The 18,315-nt window shown below is 34.8% G+C and overlaps 1 protein-coding gene across 3 annotated transcripts; it reads right to left on the bottom strand.

Annotated features, from left to right (window-relative positions):
* Positions 1-2,433: 2,433 nt before the first annotated feature.
* On the bottom strand, positions 2,434-16,148 carry LOC136202688 (uncharacterized). Of its 3 annotated transcripts, XM_065993456.1 has the most exons (20): positions 15,968-16,148; positions 13,414-13,492; positions 13,138-13,199; positions 12,853-13,045; positions 12,483-12,642; positions 11,610-11,746; positions 11,332-11,435; positions 11,064-11,159; positions 10,840-10,933; positions 9,140-9,260; positions 8,859-9,058; positions 6,181-6,272; positions 6,045-6,100; positions 5,461-5,550; positions 5,256-5,355; positions 4,944-5,048; positions 4,778-4,850; positions 3,812-3,975; positions 3,115-3,169; positions 2,434-2,977 (listed from the first exon to the last, which is right to left on the bottom strand). In XM_065993456.1, the coding sequence occupies exons 2-20, from the start codon at positions 13,418-13,420 to the stop codon at positions 2,916-2,918; spliced, it is 1,971 nt and encodes a 656-aa protein (XP_065849528.1). In that variant the 5' UTR covers positions 13,421-13,492; positions 15,968-16,148; the 3' UTR covers positions 2,434-2,915. The 3 variants fall into 3 exon arrangements, with proteins under 3 accessions (XP_065849528.1, XP_065849529.1, XP_065849530.1); XM_065993457.1 differs by having other exon boundaries at positions 13,138-13,492; XM_065993458.1 differs by lacking the exon at positions 13,414-13,492.
* Positions 16,149-18,315: the final 2,167 nt, after the last annotated feature.

Below are 18,315 nucleotides of genomic sequence, written 5' to 3'. Positions count from 1 at the left end.
CCATTGGATTTTCGCTATATTTGTTGCAGAGAGAAAACTGTATATGTACGATTCTTTGAATAGTTTTGCATTTAGGAATTATACTAAACAGTCAACATTGAAGTGTATTGGTATTTTGGCAAAGCATCTTCATTACTTTGTTATTCTTAGGAGATCTAGAATTGTTGGAATCTAAACTTTATATGGGTAAATATTTGAATGATCTATTTGAGTTGGAGTATGTGAAAAACATACCTTAGTAAGAAGCCAAGTACTATACTTTTATTTTCTTTTTTATATAATTTAATATATTTCTAATTAATGTTATGCAATTTTTTTTTTTTTTTTGCAGTAAGTGTGAAGTATTTGTAATGACCTTTGTTGAGTATATTGTGGGGGGAAGGGGAGATCCTTATCAAAACATAGTGATTCAAAGATGCATATATTAAGGTTGTCAAATTTGTTGTACCATTATGGGAAGATGAAGCATTTTGATAGATTTGAGAGTGAGAAATCGTATATGGATTCATTTTCTGAATTAGAAATTGATGGATAGATTTTACTATAATTGTGAATATTTTTGTTTGTGTAAAGTAATGAAGTAGTATTTATATTGTGATTTATTTTGTAAGTGGAATTAAAGTATATAAACTTTTATAATTGTTTGAATGAGTTTGATATAAGTTTCATTAGATTTATTCCATTTTTAGTGGATTTTAGTCCTTGTGTCATGATTGAATGTATTTTAATTATTGTGTTGTGAGTTTCATTTAATTTGTTTATATTATGGTCACTTTCATGTCCTCTCTATTTTTATTATGATATTTTGCATTTGTATAAACTGCTGCGATTTTGTAATGCAAGTATGTTGATACTCATAATTTACTTTTTTTTTCCCAAATAGTTTTATTTTTTAATTTTATTTTAACTTTTACATCGATTTTGATATAAAATATTAGTGTATTTTGCACCATTTCAATTAATTTCATCAACTTTTACTTTATTTCACGATATATGAAATTTGATGAAAGTGATGAGAAATTGAAATGTTTTCTTTTGAAATTCAGTGTGAAATGTTTATTAAAATGATTTATAGTAGATTTAATGAATTTCACACAAATTATTTCACTTTTCATTGAATTTAGGAGTATTTTGAATTGTTTTGTTAAGTTTTAAACTTGTTTATAAATTGAAGTAATTTTTATTGTTAATGATTTCAGAATATTTATAATAGTGTAGTTGATAAATTCATTTTTTTTTAGTTTAATTAACATGTGTTATGTGTGATTTTCAATTTTTCCTGTTTTTGCTTTCTTTCTTTCTTTCTATCTTTTTTTTTTCTTTTTGAGCTTTTTGAGTGATTTTTAAAAAATGGTTTTGAATCTCTTTACTTGAAATCGGATGACTTTGAAGAGTTTAAGTTTTTGTTTAAATACATAGATTAGAGTTGATATATGGACATCAGAGATAAAACTAACTTTTCTATGCACTCTTTTATTGAGAGTTTGTGTGCAAATGAAATTTTGTTATGAAAAGAATTTGTGGTTGTTTCGTTTAGCACACTCTTATATATCGTTTAGTATTTTAGGAAATGTTGAAAGCAACGATATTCCAGTATTTTTTAAATAATGTACGTATTTGTTATTTTAGGAATAAAAATATTATTTTTTGGTGATTAGATGAATTTTCCAAGTTAATAATTACTTGTTTAACGTGTTTGGTTCACATTTTTCTACTTCCTTTTTGTTGCTTACCTTTTTTTCATTTCTCATGAGATGCATCAAACATAGCACTTGTTGCTTACCTTTTTTTCATTTCTCATGAGATGCATCAAACATAGCACTTAGTTGATTGGTGTACATACCTTGTTTACAAAGTACATACTCATATCTGCAAAAAAAAATATATATATATATATATTCTTTTTCATTTCTTTAACAACTAAATTCACAAAGTACGAACTCATGTTAACAAATTTTTAAACCACGAAAATTGTTATTATATATTAACCAAACTACAAAGTTTTATATACATTGAAATAATGACGTATGTGACATGTCAGCATGAGTCAACTCAGATCTCTGACCGAAACGACAAATGACATGACATTCACGTGTCAGTTATTTTTATAAACAAAAACTAAATTTTGTTTTTTTTCCTTAAAAATAACCAACATGTGGTAGCAATGTAGCATATACGTAGATGTCATGTGTAGTTTCGATCAGATATTTGGGTTGACTCATGTAGACGTGTCACGTATGTTATCATTCTGACGATTTTTAATCACTGAAATCATCAGAGTGACATAATTAAGACAAAACTCAAAGATAAGTGATTTTATTGAGACAAATTGAAGTTGAGTAACTATTTTGAGACAACCATATAAGTTCAGTGACCAATGGCGCATTTAACCCTATATTTAATAGATACCTTAAAATTAAAACTACATGGAAAGAAAATGAAATTTAAAATGTATTATAGCAGGACTGATAATACATATGATTAACGGGTACACGGGTATTTTTACGGATATATTAACCATTGCCATTGACATTGTTGTCTATATATTAAATCAAAACAGTCACCTATCAAAATTCTAGCTATTATACACTTCGTAGCTAGGCACAATTTTTCTATATGTAACATGTGGTCTACTAGTACCATCTTGAGGTACCAAATGCATTATAGTACTGTTACAAGGGCTAAACTAAGAAAAACTCCAGAATGGTCCGGGAAGAGACTGGTCTTGGACTATTCAGTTTGTGATACGTCAACAGGACCAAACTCTAGAATGGTACGGGAAGAGATTGGTCTTGGACTATTCAGATTGTGACACGTCAACAGAACCAGACTGATCATGGACCATTCACATTGGGACATGTGACAATCCCAGCTGCATAGAACCAGTTGGGACCCCCTGTAACATGGAACATCATCTATGAAATTCCCTGCACTGCGGCGCAAACACGTGGATACCGGTGAGCCCACCGGGAAAATCCTGCACCAATTCAAAACAACTAATCTCAATTAAACTAGAATATCAATCAAGACTCGCATTACTAAATAAAAAGAAACTGAAATAAAATAAACAGCTTTACTTAAATTATTGGTCTGTATCAAGATTTTGAGATGTACCTGAGGTCACAATTTCAATAAGATCCAGTTCTCCTGTAACAGCATCAGACTTTTCCTGCAATGGGTTCAATTAAGAGGCCTGAGAGTTTATCGTTCCAGCTTGTCATATCTTAAAGATTCTTACCGTAAAGAGAATGTCTACCATACTCCTCGAGAAATACATGCGAGCAATCAAAAGAGGAATGAAATACCACTTCATAGGACATTATTGGTGTTAAAAAAATAAATTTATGCAAGTGGCAACAATTGATTGGCCGGATATATTGCTCCGGGAATGTTATAGAATTTATCCACCTTAAGAGAGGTGAGGAATAATGCTAGATTTAGCTTGATGTATATGAAATGGTACAATGTAGATGAAAGCTGGCGTGACAATTAACTAATAATGGATAGAAAAGCATCCTGAATTTGACTGGTTTGATAAATAAGTTCAAGGGATAAGAATAAAAATAAATGAACCTGTGGTTTAAATAAGTTCGCAAGTACAGGTATGAGGTTTCATCAATTTGTTCTGTCGCGTGGATTTAGGGGGCTAATGAGTTATGAGACAATGTAAGCAAGTTCATAGGGCTCAAAAGGCATCTCCAAAGTTCAGGGGGCCAGTCGGATAATCTGGCCATGAGCCGAGATAGACTGCCAAGTGAGTTGTTGTATTAAACCTAAAAAAATGTGTACACTGTAAATATCATCAAATTACCTGCTTAGAAAAAGCAAAACTTCTAGCCATGAGCTGAGATAGACTGCCAAGAGACCTGATGCTGAAGTTGGGATGATTTAGAAGAGCCTCCTCCGACGTGCTATCAAACAGCAGCGCACAAATACTTGAAGCCATCATAATATCAGATGCATTGTCAGTATTTTCTGGGAGAAGAGAAATAAAGTTCAGAAACTTCATAAATGAAAAATACATGCTTATAATCACCAAACTACAGGTGATAGAAACTCTTGTCGAAGATCACAATAAAAGTTATCATTGGGGCTTATCTATCGGCTTAAGCTTTAAAGTCAAATGGTTCTTGGCATGGCATCAGAGTCTCTTAGGCTTTGATCAGATGAAAGATTTGGAGGGGTTAGGAAGGGTCAAGCACAAATTTTATAAGGGTTCAAATCTTGGCACTTTATTTCTTAATGGAATCAAGACATGATAAAATGAGCTTGTGTTGTACATGCTACAAGTCTAAGGGATATAAGCCTGTGTGATAGAGGTAATAATAAAAGCTATTCTTGGGCCTTACCTATCTGCTTTAACTTTTTAGGTTGAATGGTTTCTTGACAACTCACAAGTGTGAGAATATTTGCTTGTAACGAACTGAAATTCAAAAGATCAGCCCAGGCTTCATTTTAAACTTGCTATCAACTAGGAAAGCTCAATTGCAACTCCAATAACTTAATACTGTTATCAGTGCTGCTAAAAATTCAGTAATTCACAATAGACATTCCTTTGGTGCTAATGCCTGGTTGAATTGGAAGAGAATCAATTGAATTTTTATTTTTTTTAATACAGAACAGATATACCAGTAAGAAAACTTATTTCGAATTTATTTTTGTAAGTCGTGTAAAATTTCTCTTAAGACATTCTAAGACATTCCAGTTTTACTTATCATTCCAGATCTACTAATGATTTTGATGCAGGCATTGCGTATTAGAACTATTAATTGTGTACCTGCCCAATATCCCAAGGCTATGAGAAGATCAACAACAGTTGCTTCATCCACTGAGAATAGTGCCTGCTCTTTCTGATTGTGAAAAATATATAGATAATAATTAGAAGGTTTTATTATTCTATACTGAAGGTCTAAGGTCGATACAAATAACAAAGATGAAATTACCTTTAAAAGCAGATTCGTAACTGTATCACATGCTAAGAAGATGGAGCTATTATCGTCAACTGTACAACGACTTGGGCCAACAATTTTTATGAGGTATCTGAAAACCTGTAAATATCAGCATATCAAAATATCAGTAAAACACTTTAACACCAGCCTGGGGTGAAGAGAAAACCATGGCGCTCTATTTGACACGATTCCAAATAAGGTGGTGCTCGAATAACCTTTTATTAAAGGGACAAACTGCGGCTTAAAAATCCCATCACAGGGATACACCAGAAATATTAGCTGCGGATACATTAAGTTACAACTTACAGCTTGGTAACTGCCAGAAGAAACTAAAGCTTTGCATCCTTCAGTGTTCATTGTGATTTGACACAGCACTGGAAGTAAAAAACATACAGAGAGAAAAGGACTGCAATCAAACAAATAGTTTCAATAAGTCGTTCTCAAGTTAAATATCATATAATAAAACATATAAAGTATAGAATGTCATAATATGTGTGTTTCAATAGCAAACCTTGGTTCGTCATCAGCTTCAATTGATAGCATATAACCCAAAAGTTCTCTGACCTTATCCTTGCAGGCATGAGGTGTTTCTGCAAGATAACTGAACCAAATAAAACCATCACCATATTATTACATAGAAGCACAAGGTTTCAGAAAATTCATTACATACACTAATAGGAAACCTATCTGCATGCATTAGGAGTGGAATAGTAAATTTGATTTTAAAAGAAAATTCGATTCAGAAACGAACAATAGCATCTGATTTTCTATGATAAATGTTCTCCCATTAGGCAGGAATGCAAACATTAAACTTTCAGAGACAGAAAAAGAGCAATTACAACCACTACCTGCAATTTTATAGAACAACCATATGCAGAGGACATGCTTTATAAGTGCCAATGCATAAATTGGTAAAAATGCATTGATTGGCTACATCAATGTGCAAACTGGATTATTCTCAGAGTTTGATTCAGCTGATCCCAAATACACAACTTGAAGAAAGGTAACTACGTTTCCTATCAACAACGATGAGAGCTCCATATTGTATATTCAGCTCAAAACAACTGTAGGAAGAGAAGAATGCCTAAAACATACCTCCCAACAAGACGTACAGAAGCAAGGAGATCATCTCCCTTCTTTTGTCCATGTTCCTACAGATCACAAAAGTCAATAGAGCTGAAGCACACGACTTTAACCACACAGTAACTTTTAACACTACACAGCTCCTTACCTTTGCATCTTGCAGGTACTCTAGTACCACATTAACCGACTCCTCAATCCCATTGATCACCTTTATGCAAGTGTTGTCACCAATAAGTCCCCCTGCACAAAAATTAACCAAACTTTCATAAAAAGAAAATATTTTCATTGGAGAACAGGGACTTATGTCGCTGACACGACTTGATTTCACGGTTTTATATGATGGTTCATGTTAGCCGACCCCGAATCATTTCGGGACTAAGGCTTTGTTGTTGTTATTGTTGGAGAACAAGGACTTACATTTAATTGATGGAAACAAGAAGCAGCTCATCATTTGTACCTCAAGGGTGTTATTTCTAATACTGGAGGTTACAAATACTTGAAAAAAGACTTTTGTTAATATACTCTCTCTGGCTGTCACAGTAAATTTTCAATTAATCCATCTATTGGCATTCATGTAAATTAGGTGGGGAACAACTGAAAGAGGGGCACCAACAGCCTCAGCAACGACCAGCAAAATCAATGGGACCAGCATGAGGAGGAGCCTCAGTAGCCAATGGTGAAAGATCAACATGCCCAACATAAACAGCTTCAGGTATTTAATTTGGGTTCTGAATTTTCACCATCTCCACCAATAAAAGAAGGTAAGGAGTGATAGAATGTTTCATCTTGACGCGAATGCTAGTCTATAATAAGAAAATTGAATTTTATCAGGAAAAATGAATTAATTGTATTTATAGATACTTCTGGGCCTAAGCCACAGTCATGACCCTTGAAGCAAATCATCGAATCCATATCCACAACATGGTCTAAACTTCCTGAGTTTGTCCATTAGGGATTGCATAGACAGGGTGTGTGGTTTCCTCGAAAACAGTGATGCTACACCACTAAAGGTACTTGAATGGTTAACGGACTGAGGAGATACAACGGAGGAGGATTACAAACTTCATGGACAGGTAGATATATTTTTAGTTTTTCTATCCTTGCTTCTGAGCTAATTAATAAGTTGCAACTCTTAATTTATAAATGATAGACATCAACAAATAGATCCAAAATCGAAGACTTTGAATACTTTGAAAGTGAACAACCCAGTGAGCTCTGCAGGCATTTAACAGAATACAGACCAATGTATGGAATTATTCTTGTGCATGGTAATTTCAATGAGTTAATAACATGCTCCAGAACCAGTAGATATTATATGCTACTGGCCCTTGAGCAAGATAATGTAATTCCTCATCCAAATCACGGTGCACAACAATAATTTCACACAATGGATTGTATTCCGTCAAAAGCTCATCAAGTTTATCACATTTAAAGAATACAAGGTCTTTGATTTTGTACTTACTCATTAATCTCTATCATTTATAAATCAAGTATTAAAATTTATTAACTAGTTTGGAAACAAGGATAAAAAGACTAAACATAAATCTACCTGTCCATGAAGGTTTGTAATCCTCATCCGTTGCAACTCCTACGTCTGACAACCATCCAAGTACCTACAATGGTGTGGCGTCATTCTCTCCGATGAAATTGCGCACTCCATCTAGGCAAACTCTAATAGACAGTCTTGCGAAGTTTACACTAGTTGTGAATGCATGATTCACTAATTTGCGTCAAGGAACATGAACCCAACAAGTGTCTACAATCGATCAATTCATTTTTTTCTAATAGAATTCAATTTTCTTTATAGACTGGCAATTGTTTCAAATTAAAAACTAAAAAATGCATCATTCCTTAGCTTCTTCTATTGGTGGTGCTGGAGATAGTACATATTCATCATCCCCAACGAAACAATTGTTCAACCTGAAGTTGTTCATGTTGGGCCTGCTGATCTTCCAGTGTCTACTGATGTTTCTCCTCCTCATGTTGGGCCTACTGATCTTCCTTTGGTAGAAGATGAGGCTGTTAGTGCCCCTCTTGCAGTTGTTTTCTACCTTAATTACATGAATACCAACAAATGCATTAATTAAAAATGTATTGTGACAGCCGGAGTGAGCATATAAAAAAAAAAAAAAAAAATTATTTCCAAGTCTTTGTAATCTCTAGTGTTAGAATAACACCCTTGAGCTATAGATGAGGAGTTAGTTCATGTTTCCATTAATTAAAATTCAAAAATAAAATGTAAGTCCTGGTTGCTTCTCCATTCAACCTTAAAATATTTATGTATCATTCAACTAAATACTTGAACATATTTTGGATAGGTCCCATAAACAGAGATTAGCAGATAGGCATAGGCTAATAGGAAGGAATACATATTTCTGGTGGAATTCCTTTCAAATGTAGCATAAAAACAACAACATTCAATCATCTATACAAACAGAGCAAAGCGAGAAGAAATTCTCCGAACTGAACAAGAAAAACAAACAGGGAATAATTTATGAAGCATATGCTAGCACTCCCTCTCCCTCTCTCTCTATATATATATAATATAAGCAGTCAATTATATGATTTTTGTAAGAGATTCGTTAGGTGGTATCGAAAGTGTTGGACCCTAAGCCTCAAAAGGTAAACACTAAGTTTAAGTGTAAAGTGAATTACAAGCAATGTTCAAAATTGGATCAAGAAAATGAAATGAATGTAATGCAAGTTCACTAGATACTTTCACAATTGCTCAATATGACTATAGTAATTGAGTAAGCTTTAAGCTTATCTAAGCATACGCAAAGAAGGATATTGTACAACTTTCCTGGTCAAAATTGTTCATATTACCTTCACTTTCAGCTATTGATGATATTAATTTGATTATCCTCTCTATCAATGAAAATGCTATAGCTACATTTTGTTGCTTTAAGATGATAGTTTCTGCATAAGCTGAAGTATTCTTGGAAGCTTCATATTTCAAATAGGCCAGCTCATTGAGCAACACCGCAACTTCGACCCTGGAATACTCCAGCACAAACAATAGACACCTGAAAGCATACTAGTGAGAGACCAATAACAAAAACCACCAACAAACCTCAAAGGAAGAAAAATTCGCATGAATAACCTACTTGTCACGAGGCAATGGTTCTTGTAAATCGGGCAAGTTTGACTGACCAATCAGCCAATTTTCCCCAAACAGGGACATCATCGATTCAGCCAAAATAAGGGCATGAAGCCTTTCGGCAGGTGCTGTGATTGAAAGGCAAAAATGAAATGTTTCAAGTTTCATTGATATATAGTTATTAAAGGCGCATGGCGCACTAAGGCGCAAGGGGTCCTGGAGCCTTGGCGCATGGCGCACGGCGATGGCGCGCGCCATAGCGAGACAAGGCGCACTTACAAAAATAAAAATTAGAAAACTATAAAACTAACATAAAAATGCAATGAATACTAAATCATGAAAATATCTTAAGCATAAATAAATTTAAAATGCAAAATAAACCCCATATTAGCAAACTTTAAAGTTGAATACTAATTCCTAAGTTCTACTCCTAATCAAAACTCTCCAAATCCATCACTCCTCATCATCACTATCACACTCCTCATCTAAAGCATCATCATCAAACTGATCCTCTTCATCCTCATCAACAAACTCAGTTTCTTCTTCCTCCTCATCTCGAACAACTACATGGGCTTTTCCTCGATCCTTAGAAGATAATACTTTAGCCTTTTTTCCTACTCTTCTAGTGTTATATGCAATCTCTTCAACTCCAGCAGCCTTACCAACTAAACCCCATGTTAGAGTATCATTTTCAAACACGAGTTCATCTTCAACTCTTCAAATGACTCTGTCTCTTCGTCTTCTAATTAGTTTAAAACGTGTAATCTCTCTCCTCTTTAATATTTTTTGTTAATAGAACATGTGCTTCATCCCAGATATATAAAAAAACTGCCCATAACTGCCTCTAATTGCCAAGGCGCGCCTTGGTGCGCCTTTGGCAATTGCATTTGGCGCAAAATGGCGCACCAGGCGCGCGCCATGGCGATTGCGCCTCGCCATGGGGCTGCCATGGCGCTAAGGCCTGCGCCTGGTGCGCCATGCGCCATAGGCGCGCCTCAGGCGCGCCTTTAATAACTATCATATGACAAACTATGTGACATGTAGATACACAATAAAACTTGAGAAAATAAATTCTGAAAACATTATATATATACACACACACTGGTGATGGGAGGAGAGGAAACAGAAAGAGGTGAATAAAGAATCATTATTGAATGGATTTACATTTTCCAAAGTAAACTCGGGAACTATAACATTATCAAAGTCCATAGAACTCAAAGCTCTCCATCTAACTTGCACTACATATCGAACCAGTTCAAACTCAAGTTAAAAGGATCATTATCATTTAGCTGACATATCCTAACTATTAAGAATTAACTAAGGAATTTTGAAATGCAGTACTAGAGATGATATGACTCTCATTCGACAAACAGACACGATCTGCAAAAGTGTACATTATGCAAAGATAAGCACCTTCAAATTCCTTTTACAACTTTTAAACTCCTCGCATAGTTCCCCGAAATCAGATATAGATTTCACTTTCACATCTTAAACATGCTGCATTTTTTTTACAGCAGGTTGTTTTATCATTTACCGCCAAACTTCTCATGATTCTAGCATTTAAGTCCACCTTCAGAACCACAGAAGCCACCTGAACCTCAGAACACTATTTGTTGTCAAATACAAAATAAAGTAGACATTGACTACTTTTACCATCTTAAATTTACCAGAAACTAGATAAAAGGTTAAGAAAGAAATCCAAATTACCTACACGATTCTGTAAAATAGCCACAATACCAACACGCATATAATCTGGCCAATTCTTTCCTGCCATCGATCGCAATGTATCATGAATTGCTTCCTGCAGAAAGCAAGGATATTAAAGTAAATTTTAGAAGTGATACCCATCAATGAAGTACAGAAATACCAAAACCATGTAAACTCCAATTTGTTTTGCATCATCAACATATATAAATGAAAAATATACATACCGAAAACTTCGATGAGAAGACCTCAGAAAGTAGGTGAAGTGCGTCAAATTTAAGTTGATTATGCAACACAGCAAACTGTCTCCCTATTGAGACCAACTGTAGGAGAGAGAATGGTGAAAGCTGTCAACTTGTTAGAGAAGAACACAAGTGAAAATTGATAAAGATCTGGCCTTTGGAACCATTAACATATTATGATAGAACAAGTTGGAATCAGAAATCCATAACAATGGACTAGATATTCAAGTCACATGCAAAATTGAGAAGTTACCATCATTGAAAGCTCTTGCAGGTAGCTATTGATGATGGAATCCAGAGGTAGCTTATTAAGCACAGATTGTAAGATTTTCATAGCAAGCTCTATGATGCGTGAACCTGAAAGATATACACATCACATGGCCTAATTACTAATTAGGACCTAAAATATGCTCAAAAAATCCTCAACCAAGTTGAACAAAGGCATCTTCCTTGAAAAAAATGTATTTTGAAGAAACTTCCAGAAATTGTCTAGGAAAATAAAATATTAATAACAATAAGATTTTCTTTTACCATCAGGTAAACTAGACATTTGATAAGCTAGCACTTTAATGCCTCCAGATTCATGGAATGATTTGGCTCCGTCTTCAGAAGATGCTGCTACTTGGTATAAGAGTTCGCAGCATTCTTCCAGAACTGCTCCGCTTGATCTGTCATTTTTTATAAAGATCATAGATCATAAATCAATAGGTTGGTATCTTGGGCCACCCAAATAGGCAAATTTTGAAGAGAAAGAGAAAGTGCAGCGTTTTTTCACAAAATTCTATATCGATCATGTAAAACAGCATATCAAAACACCCAATCCACACCAAAACTGCCAATGGTTATTTGTGCAAGATAGTAAATCAACTTCTTAGCTGAAAAACAGCATTAATTCCTAATAGGTTCCCTTCTTATTCCACCCCTAGGATTCAACCTAAAACCATCAGTCAATCTTCACACTACTACTGAATGACTTTTTTCATCACATATGTTGCAAATCTAAACCACATCACTCAAATTTCACTAGTCCGGTGCAAAAGAATGGATCCAAATCTTTAATTAAGAAGTGCAATCAACATGATCATTGACTTCCATTATTGAGATCTGCAGTCATGGAGGTGAGCCAATTTTTCACTATTGTGTCACAATCACTCACCATTTCCCACTTTCCTTAATTTTTGCATAGCCTTAGCTGCCAGTCCAAACACTAATTAACAACAAAAAAGAACGCAGAATGAAGTCCACATCAATACCAAAGATTAAAAAGATATGATTCAGACAACAATATAAATGGCACTTAATCTTTGAGTTCCTCAAATATAAAAATCATGAATACCTAATATACACAAATTTTTTTATCACCCTTTCCAACTTCATATGAAGAATTAATAGAAATAAGCTTACGTCGATACTAATTCCAGTATCAATGGAATCTTCGAAACCATATCTTCTGAAGAAGCGATTTCAGGAAGACGACAAAATGCAGCAAGAACAGTAACCGATAACTGTAAATATGCATCACGATTGTTGTTTCCATTGCCACTTCCACTTTCTTTACTCATTCCTAACCAATAACCACCAAGAAAACACATAAATATAGACATGAAACCATAATCATAATCATAATTTCTAATTAAAAATAATAATAATAACAAGAGTCAAATAAATTGAAGTAGCACACGCTGTAATAGGAAGAACAGCAGGTGATTTAATGGAGAAATTGAGTGAATACAACTTCTAATCATCGCATTCATAAACGAGACAGAGACAATACCAGTTCTCAGGAGCCTATCGAGAAAGCTCACGCCGACAGCATCATAAACCCTACGAAGGGAAGCGACGTCGTCTCCTTTGCAAAATTTGGTTACTAGCAGCAAACCAGCAAGGCGTTGCTCGTCTCTCTCACCTTTTAATAGCTTCAAGCAATCATCAAGAGTCGGAGAGTGCTGTTGCTTCTGCTGCAACTCCTGCAAAAGGTAGCAGTAAATGAGGGGGAAACGCAAGAGTTTTGACATTTTAGGGATTGAAAAAAGGGAAGGAAGTCGAGAGAACAGCAAACCATGGAGGTCGAGTACTGAAGATCAGAAGAAGAGAAGTTGTTAGGAATTTCTGAAGCAATGGCTGTGAAATTGGAGGAGGGAAGAGAAATGAACACTTTCTTGCGTTTGAAAATATATTCAACTTCGAAGTAGAAAGAACCAGAAACTCGAAAAGCTGAATTGTTTGGAAATTTAAATTAACTAAGGTCATAAACGACATGCAAATTAGAGTAAAACGGCATTGTCTTATGAACCGAGGTTCACGGGGCTAAGAGCCGATTAGGCCAAATTCTCACGTGGCATCGAGACTTCCCCTAACTTATAGTTCACCAATCAATATCGATGGATTTCTTCTTTACAAGTATACGTCAATTCCTGTATATAAAGAGAAAGGTTATGAGAAAGAAGTTTGTTAAAGGTTTTAACCGAAAGAGAGGTTGTGAGAAAGAACTTTGTTAAAGATTTTAACAGATCAAACTAAACTTTAAAGAATTGAAAATTACCAATTTCGATATAACTTTCGCCTCTTGATAGATATATCTAAAAAAATTATTTGATAAAAGTTGGTTTAAAAACGTGAATTTAATACCCTTAAAACTATGAAGGATAAAAATTAAGTAATGACTCAACTAAAACTAACGAGACAAAGCAATAAAAGGAGAGTTGAAGAAAAATAAGAAGAGACCAAACAAGAAATTAACCAAATGGGAAGATAAAGAGAGAATCCAATTGGAAAACCACGTGTCTACGTCACACTTTAACTGAAGTTGACTACTCGTTCTCAATTTTCAATTTACCCTGAGTTGGGATGTGTTTGACCTTAATTAAAATTGGTTTCTGCAAAAAAAAAAAAAAAATCGATATCGAGTCTTTCCTTTGATGGTCTGATTTGCACATCTCTTGATATGATGATTCGAGCTTGTCTATTTTCCATTATGAATTGACATCCTTATTATAAAAACAACAAAAAAAAATCGATCCCTAATTTCTTGTTAAGTATGAAATAGATGCATCGAGTTTGATGGACTTAAACCGCTCACATTGAATGAAAGGGATGTCGTTCTCAACCAATTTGCAAAAACCATTTGATAAGTATTTGAGTTAACTTTCTTCACAATTTTGAAAAGATTATTTATTGAAGGTCAAAGTTTGCTACTTGGTGTGCTTGAAAGCCTTTCATAGTTTTGAATACACAAAAACATCTTCCCGAACCTCAAGTTGTAAATTCCCTTAATGCTCGTCCTTATTGGCTTTCATCTCATCATTATTCTTCCATACATCACAAACATCAAATAGAATGTCTCGTCGGTGCTTGTCAACACACTCATTAGATATCTTATGTAAACTCTTCATAACCCCGTATTATTTTGTGTATGCCCACTGTAGATTTTTTACCTTTCTTATCATTAACACAACATCATTCTGCCATTCTGGGGTTGCTCTTGCCTTCTCTTCATCCATCCATACACCATTCCCACTTACCACGTACTTCATGAACACCAAATCCCTCATCTCAAGGCCAGTCTTGTCCTTCTCACCCTAATTTCGCTTTCCATATGCTATTTTCCAAGATTTTTCTCTTCAAATGTGTCACTGTCCCTTTTTAACATCAACCAATTTATTACAAACTACTCAAAATTCTCGACTTCTATTTGATTCCTTTCATGGTTTAAGTTGGTTACACGTTTTTCAAAGTTTTTCGGTTCGTTTAATTTACTATTCCATAATACATTTGATCCACCATCTCTTATATCACTATTTCCTCAACATTACACATAAATTGACTTTTTTTTCTTCTCATAGCAAATATCAAGCCTACTTTCACTATTTCTAAAGATCAATATCAACCTTTTATTTTAATGAAATTATTTATAATGAGCTTTTTCTCAAACATATAGGAGGTATTATTTGCAACATAGTTTTCTCCAATCTCACCACGCAAAATAAAAAATCAATTTCACCAATTTATTTGCCCACTAAAATTTATTTCTCCTCATTTATACAAATATCAAAAGAACTCAAAGTGATAAATGGAATTCTCCTCAGTCATACTAACATCCAACTTTTCATTCACAATTTCAATATTTAAATCTTAAACATAGGAATTTGAAAACAACAAATAGGATTTACTTTTTGAGTTTTAGGACATGTGCAAGGAGAAATTGATGATGAATCGTCGGAGAAACAAATGATTCGTCTTGGCATGATGAAAGACTTCATTTGCCCCATATTTCTTCGTCTCAATAATTGTTGGAACATTTCTTAAAACTTTTTTCTGCCTCTTCTATTATGATTTTTATATCTATCGCAAAGGATTGGTATTCATATCTTCTTTTCTTGTATAAGATCTTCAATTTTTCTTCCAAGATATGCTTTTTTCAACTTTAATGAAATCAAGTGCTCAAAAAACTCAGTTTAGGAGACGATCCAACTCTGATAACAAATGATGTAGATAGAGCTGAGAGAAAAAATGTTGTTGAAAGTTTTAGCTCTAAATAAACAAAGAATTCTCAAACTAAAGCTGGAGGGATTAAAACATGGTTTTAAAAACCGGCCCGGACATCAAACCGGTGGAACAAAGGGTTCAGGGGTCAAGGGGTTCAACCGGTTGGCCCGTACCGGTTGAACCGGATGACGTCATAAATAATATATATATTTTATATATATAAAATAAAATTCTAATAAATTAAACATAACAATCCATACACCAAAAATATCAATCCTTCAAACAAATCAAGCATTAAACATAAGGAACAAACTAAATATTAAGCCTTCACAACAAAAACTCAAACAATTTAATTTAACAGCAACAAAACTTAAGAAACAGAGAAAAAGAAAAAGCATACAAACCTGGAAATCGGTCGGTTGAGAAAGGAAGGAGAGGAGAGCTGTTGTCGCCGTGGTGGTTAGAGGAGAATCGCCGACCGACGACGGAGGATTGACGCAGCAGCAACCGAAGAAGTCTACCCCCAAAATCGCAGCAGCTAGGGTTCACACAGGGAAGAGAAAGAAAAGTCGAGGGGAAATGAGGGGAAATCGATCGGGTAAAAGAAATAGGTGGGCTAAGTTTGAAATTGGTCCCTCAAATTTTATGTTTTTAATAAATAAAACCCTTGCAAAATTAAATCAGCAGCTATTTTATTCAATTTTCAAAATTGAATAAAAACCGGGGTGAAACCGGGTCGCCGGGTTTCGCCCGGTTCGCCGGTTTCCCCCGGTTCGCAGGGGGTCACTACAAGTGACCCCTATGTATCATAACCGGACCGGATGCCTGGCCGGTTCCCGGCTAACCCGGTCCGACCGGCCGGTCCGGTCCGGTTTTTAAAACCATGGATTAAAACCTCCAATTTTAGGTATAATTTCTAGCCTCTTAAGAGATAAATTTGAAAATTCATTCGATAGACTAACAAAAATTGGCTTTCAACTTGAAAGAGATAATTTTATAACCATGAAATCTTAAATGGTAAAATTACATAAGATTACATAAAATCCAACCAAAAGTAATTATAAGACAAAATAATAAAGAAAGTTAAAAGAGTTCAAACATAAAAAAAAATGAAATGAGAGACCAAACAACAAATTAACCAAATGGGAATGAGAGTGTTCATTTGAAAAATCATGTGTCCATGCCTTAACTAAAATCGGCTCCTTTGGCTTGTTTTCGACACCAAATCTTTTATATAATGGTTTTTGATGGTGTTTTGTGTCTCTCCTGGCCTGATGATCTAAGCTTGATTATTTTTCATTTTTCATTGAGGTTGTGTCCTATAAGAGTATGGACTAACCTAAGCTAAGACATTTCCAAATATCATTCTGTAAGCTCCCTTTGTGTATCAAACATTGACCCTCATAGGAGCGTGCACTATAGATTCTGATGGTCCGTAGTGTTTATAGGGCTTATTCACAATGGAGACATACGCCTCTCTTTCCTTAAGGTTTAATGTCGCCTTTTAGTGCATGAATGACTAGACTGAATCAACTTAAACTAATATCGATTCACTAGCTCAAGGAACGATGGAGATCTCATGTCGAAGAGTCTTTGTCTCCTATCGTAGTTTTTATACCGACTTAAGATATAGAATCAACAAATGTTGTATATTCCATTCACCACCCTTTACTAAAATCTCCTCGAGCCTCACCTATGCTTGGGCCAGTTTGCATAGGGACCAACTATCTTCCCCTTACACTGAGTTGGACGAATATGACAAAGTGTTTCTTTTTTAGAAACAAAACTTCGACTGGCTTTAAACGATGTGGTTTTGGAAAGTATATTATCCACCATTGACAACCAGTAGCAAATGAGTTATCAATAATTAGGATAAATTACACTCATGACTCGTGATCCTTTAACGTTTCTCTTATTTTTATTATGGTTGTTGAAATTTATAACAACGTTGCATTTTACTAACACAATGACTCCACTTTTTTTCTTTTGAAAGAATGAAAGAATTATATTAAGAATCTGCCCGGAGGCCATCACACAAAAACACGGGAGGTACATTCCACCATTCCCCACCCCTAGGCAAAGAATCAACGGCTCGTGCCAAAGCATGAGCAACCTGATTCGCTGAGCATTTTACCGAGCTAATGCTGCAGTTCGACATCTCATTTAACAGCTTTTTACAATCAGCTATTATTCTACTAACCACGGAGGAGCCCTGAAGCTCGCTACGAATCGCCAAAGTCAGCAGCTGGCAATCCGACTCCACTATAATTCCAGAATCACTTGCCCTTTTGATCCACAGCAGCACTTCGCGTAGAGCAAGCGCTTCCGCCATATAACCCTCGCACGGGCCAGTCAAGATCCCGCACCGTCCCACTATAAACCGGCCAGTGGCGTCCCGTAATACCATCCCAAATGAGATTCTGGCCGGATTCCGGAGCACCGCAGCATCCACTTACTATTAACGAAATCAAAATGACAAATGATGTCCTCAAAATAGAAAATCCCAATAATAAAATTTGTTAAAACCACATCCTATGAAATTACGCTTTTTATTTTTCAAAACCACAATTTCTTGAAATTTTCCTCTCTCTGAATAATCACTTTTTAATACCAAATGACATTTAAATAATATTGAATCCAAAAAGTTCAAGAAATTTAATTCTTAGAATATATTTTCATTGGTTTTATCATAGATAGTTACTTGCTATTGGAGTGATCATATTGATCAACTGTAAAAGAAGTTATGATATTA

Source organism: Euphorbia lathyris, chromosome 8 (genome assembly GCF_963576675.1).
Source record: "Euphorbia lathyris chromosome 8, ddEupLath1.1, whole genome shotgun sequence".
Lineage (NCBI taxonomy): Eukaryota > Viridiplantae > Streptophyta > Magnoliopsida > Malpighiales > Euphorbiaceae > Euphorbia > Euphorbia lathyris.
Note: the sequence above shows the minus strand (reverse complement) of the source record. Positions and strands in the feature narration are given on the sequence as shown.

Excerpts from the sequence above, each read along its gene's own strand:
- LOC136202688 (XM_065993456.1), bottom strand. Across the intron at positions 11,436-11,609 it reads AATGTCTAGTTTACCTGATG|GTTCACGCATCATAGAGCTT; the intron begins GTAAAAGAAAAT and ends TATATCTTTCAG. Across the intron at positions 9,261-10,839 it reads TATTTTACAGAATCGTGTAG|CACCTGCCGAAAGGCTTCAT; the intron begins GTAATTTGGATT and ends TTTCAATCACAG.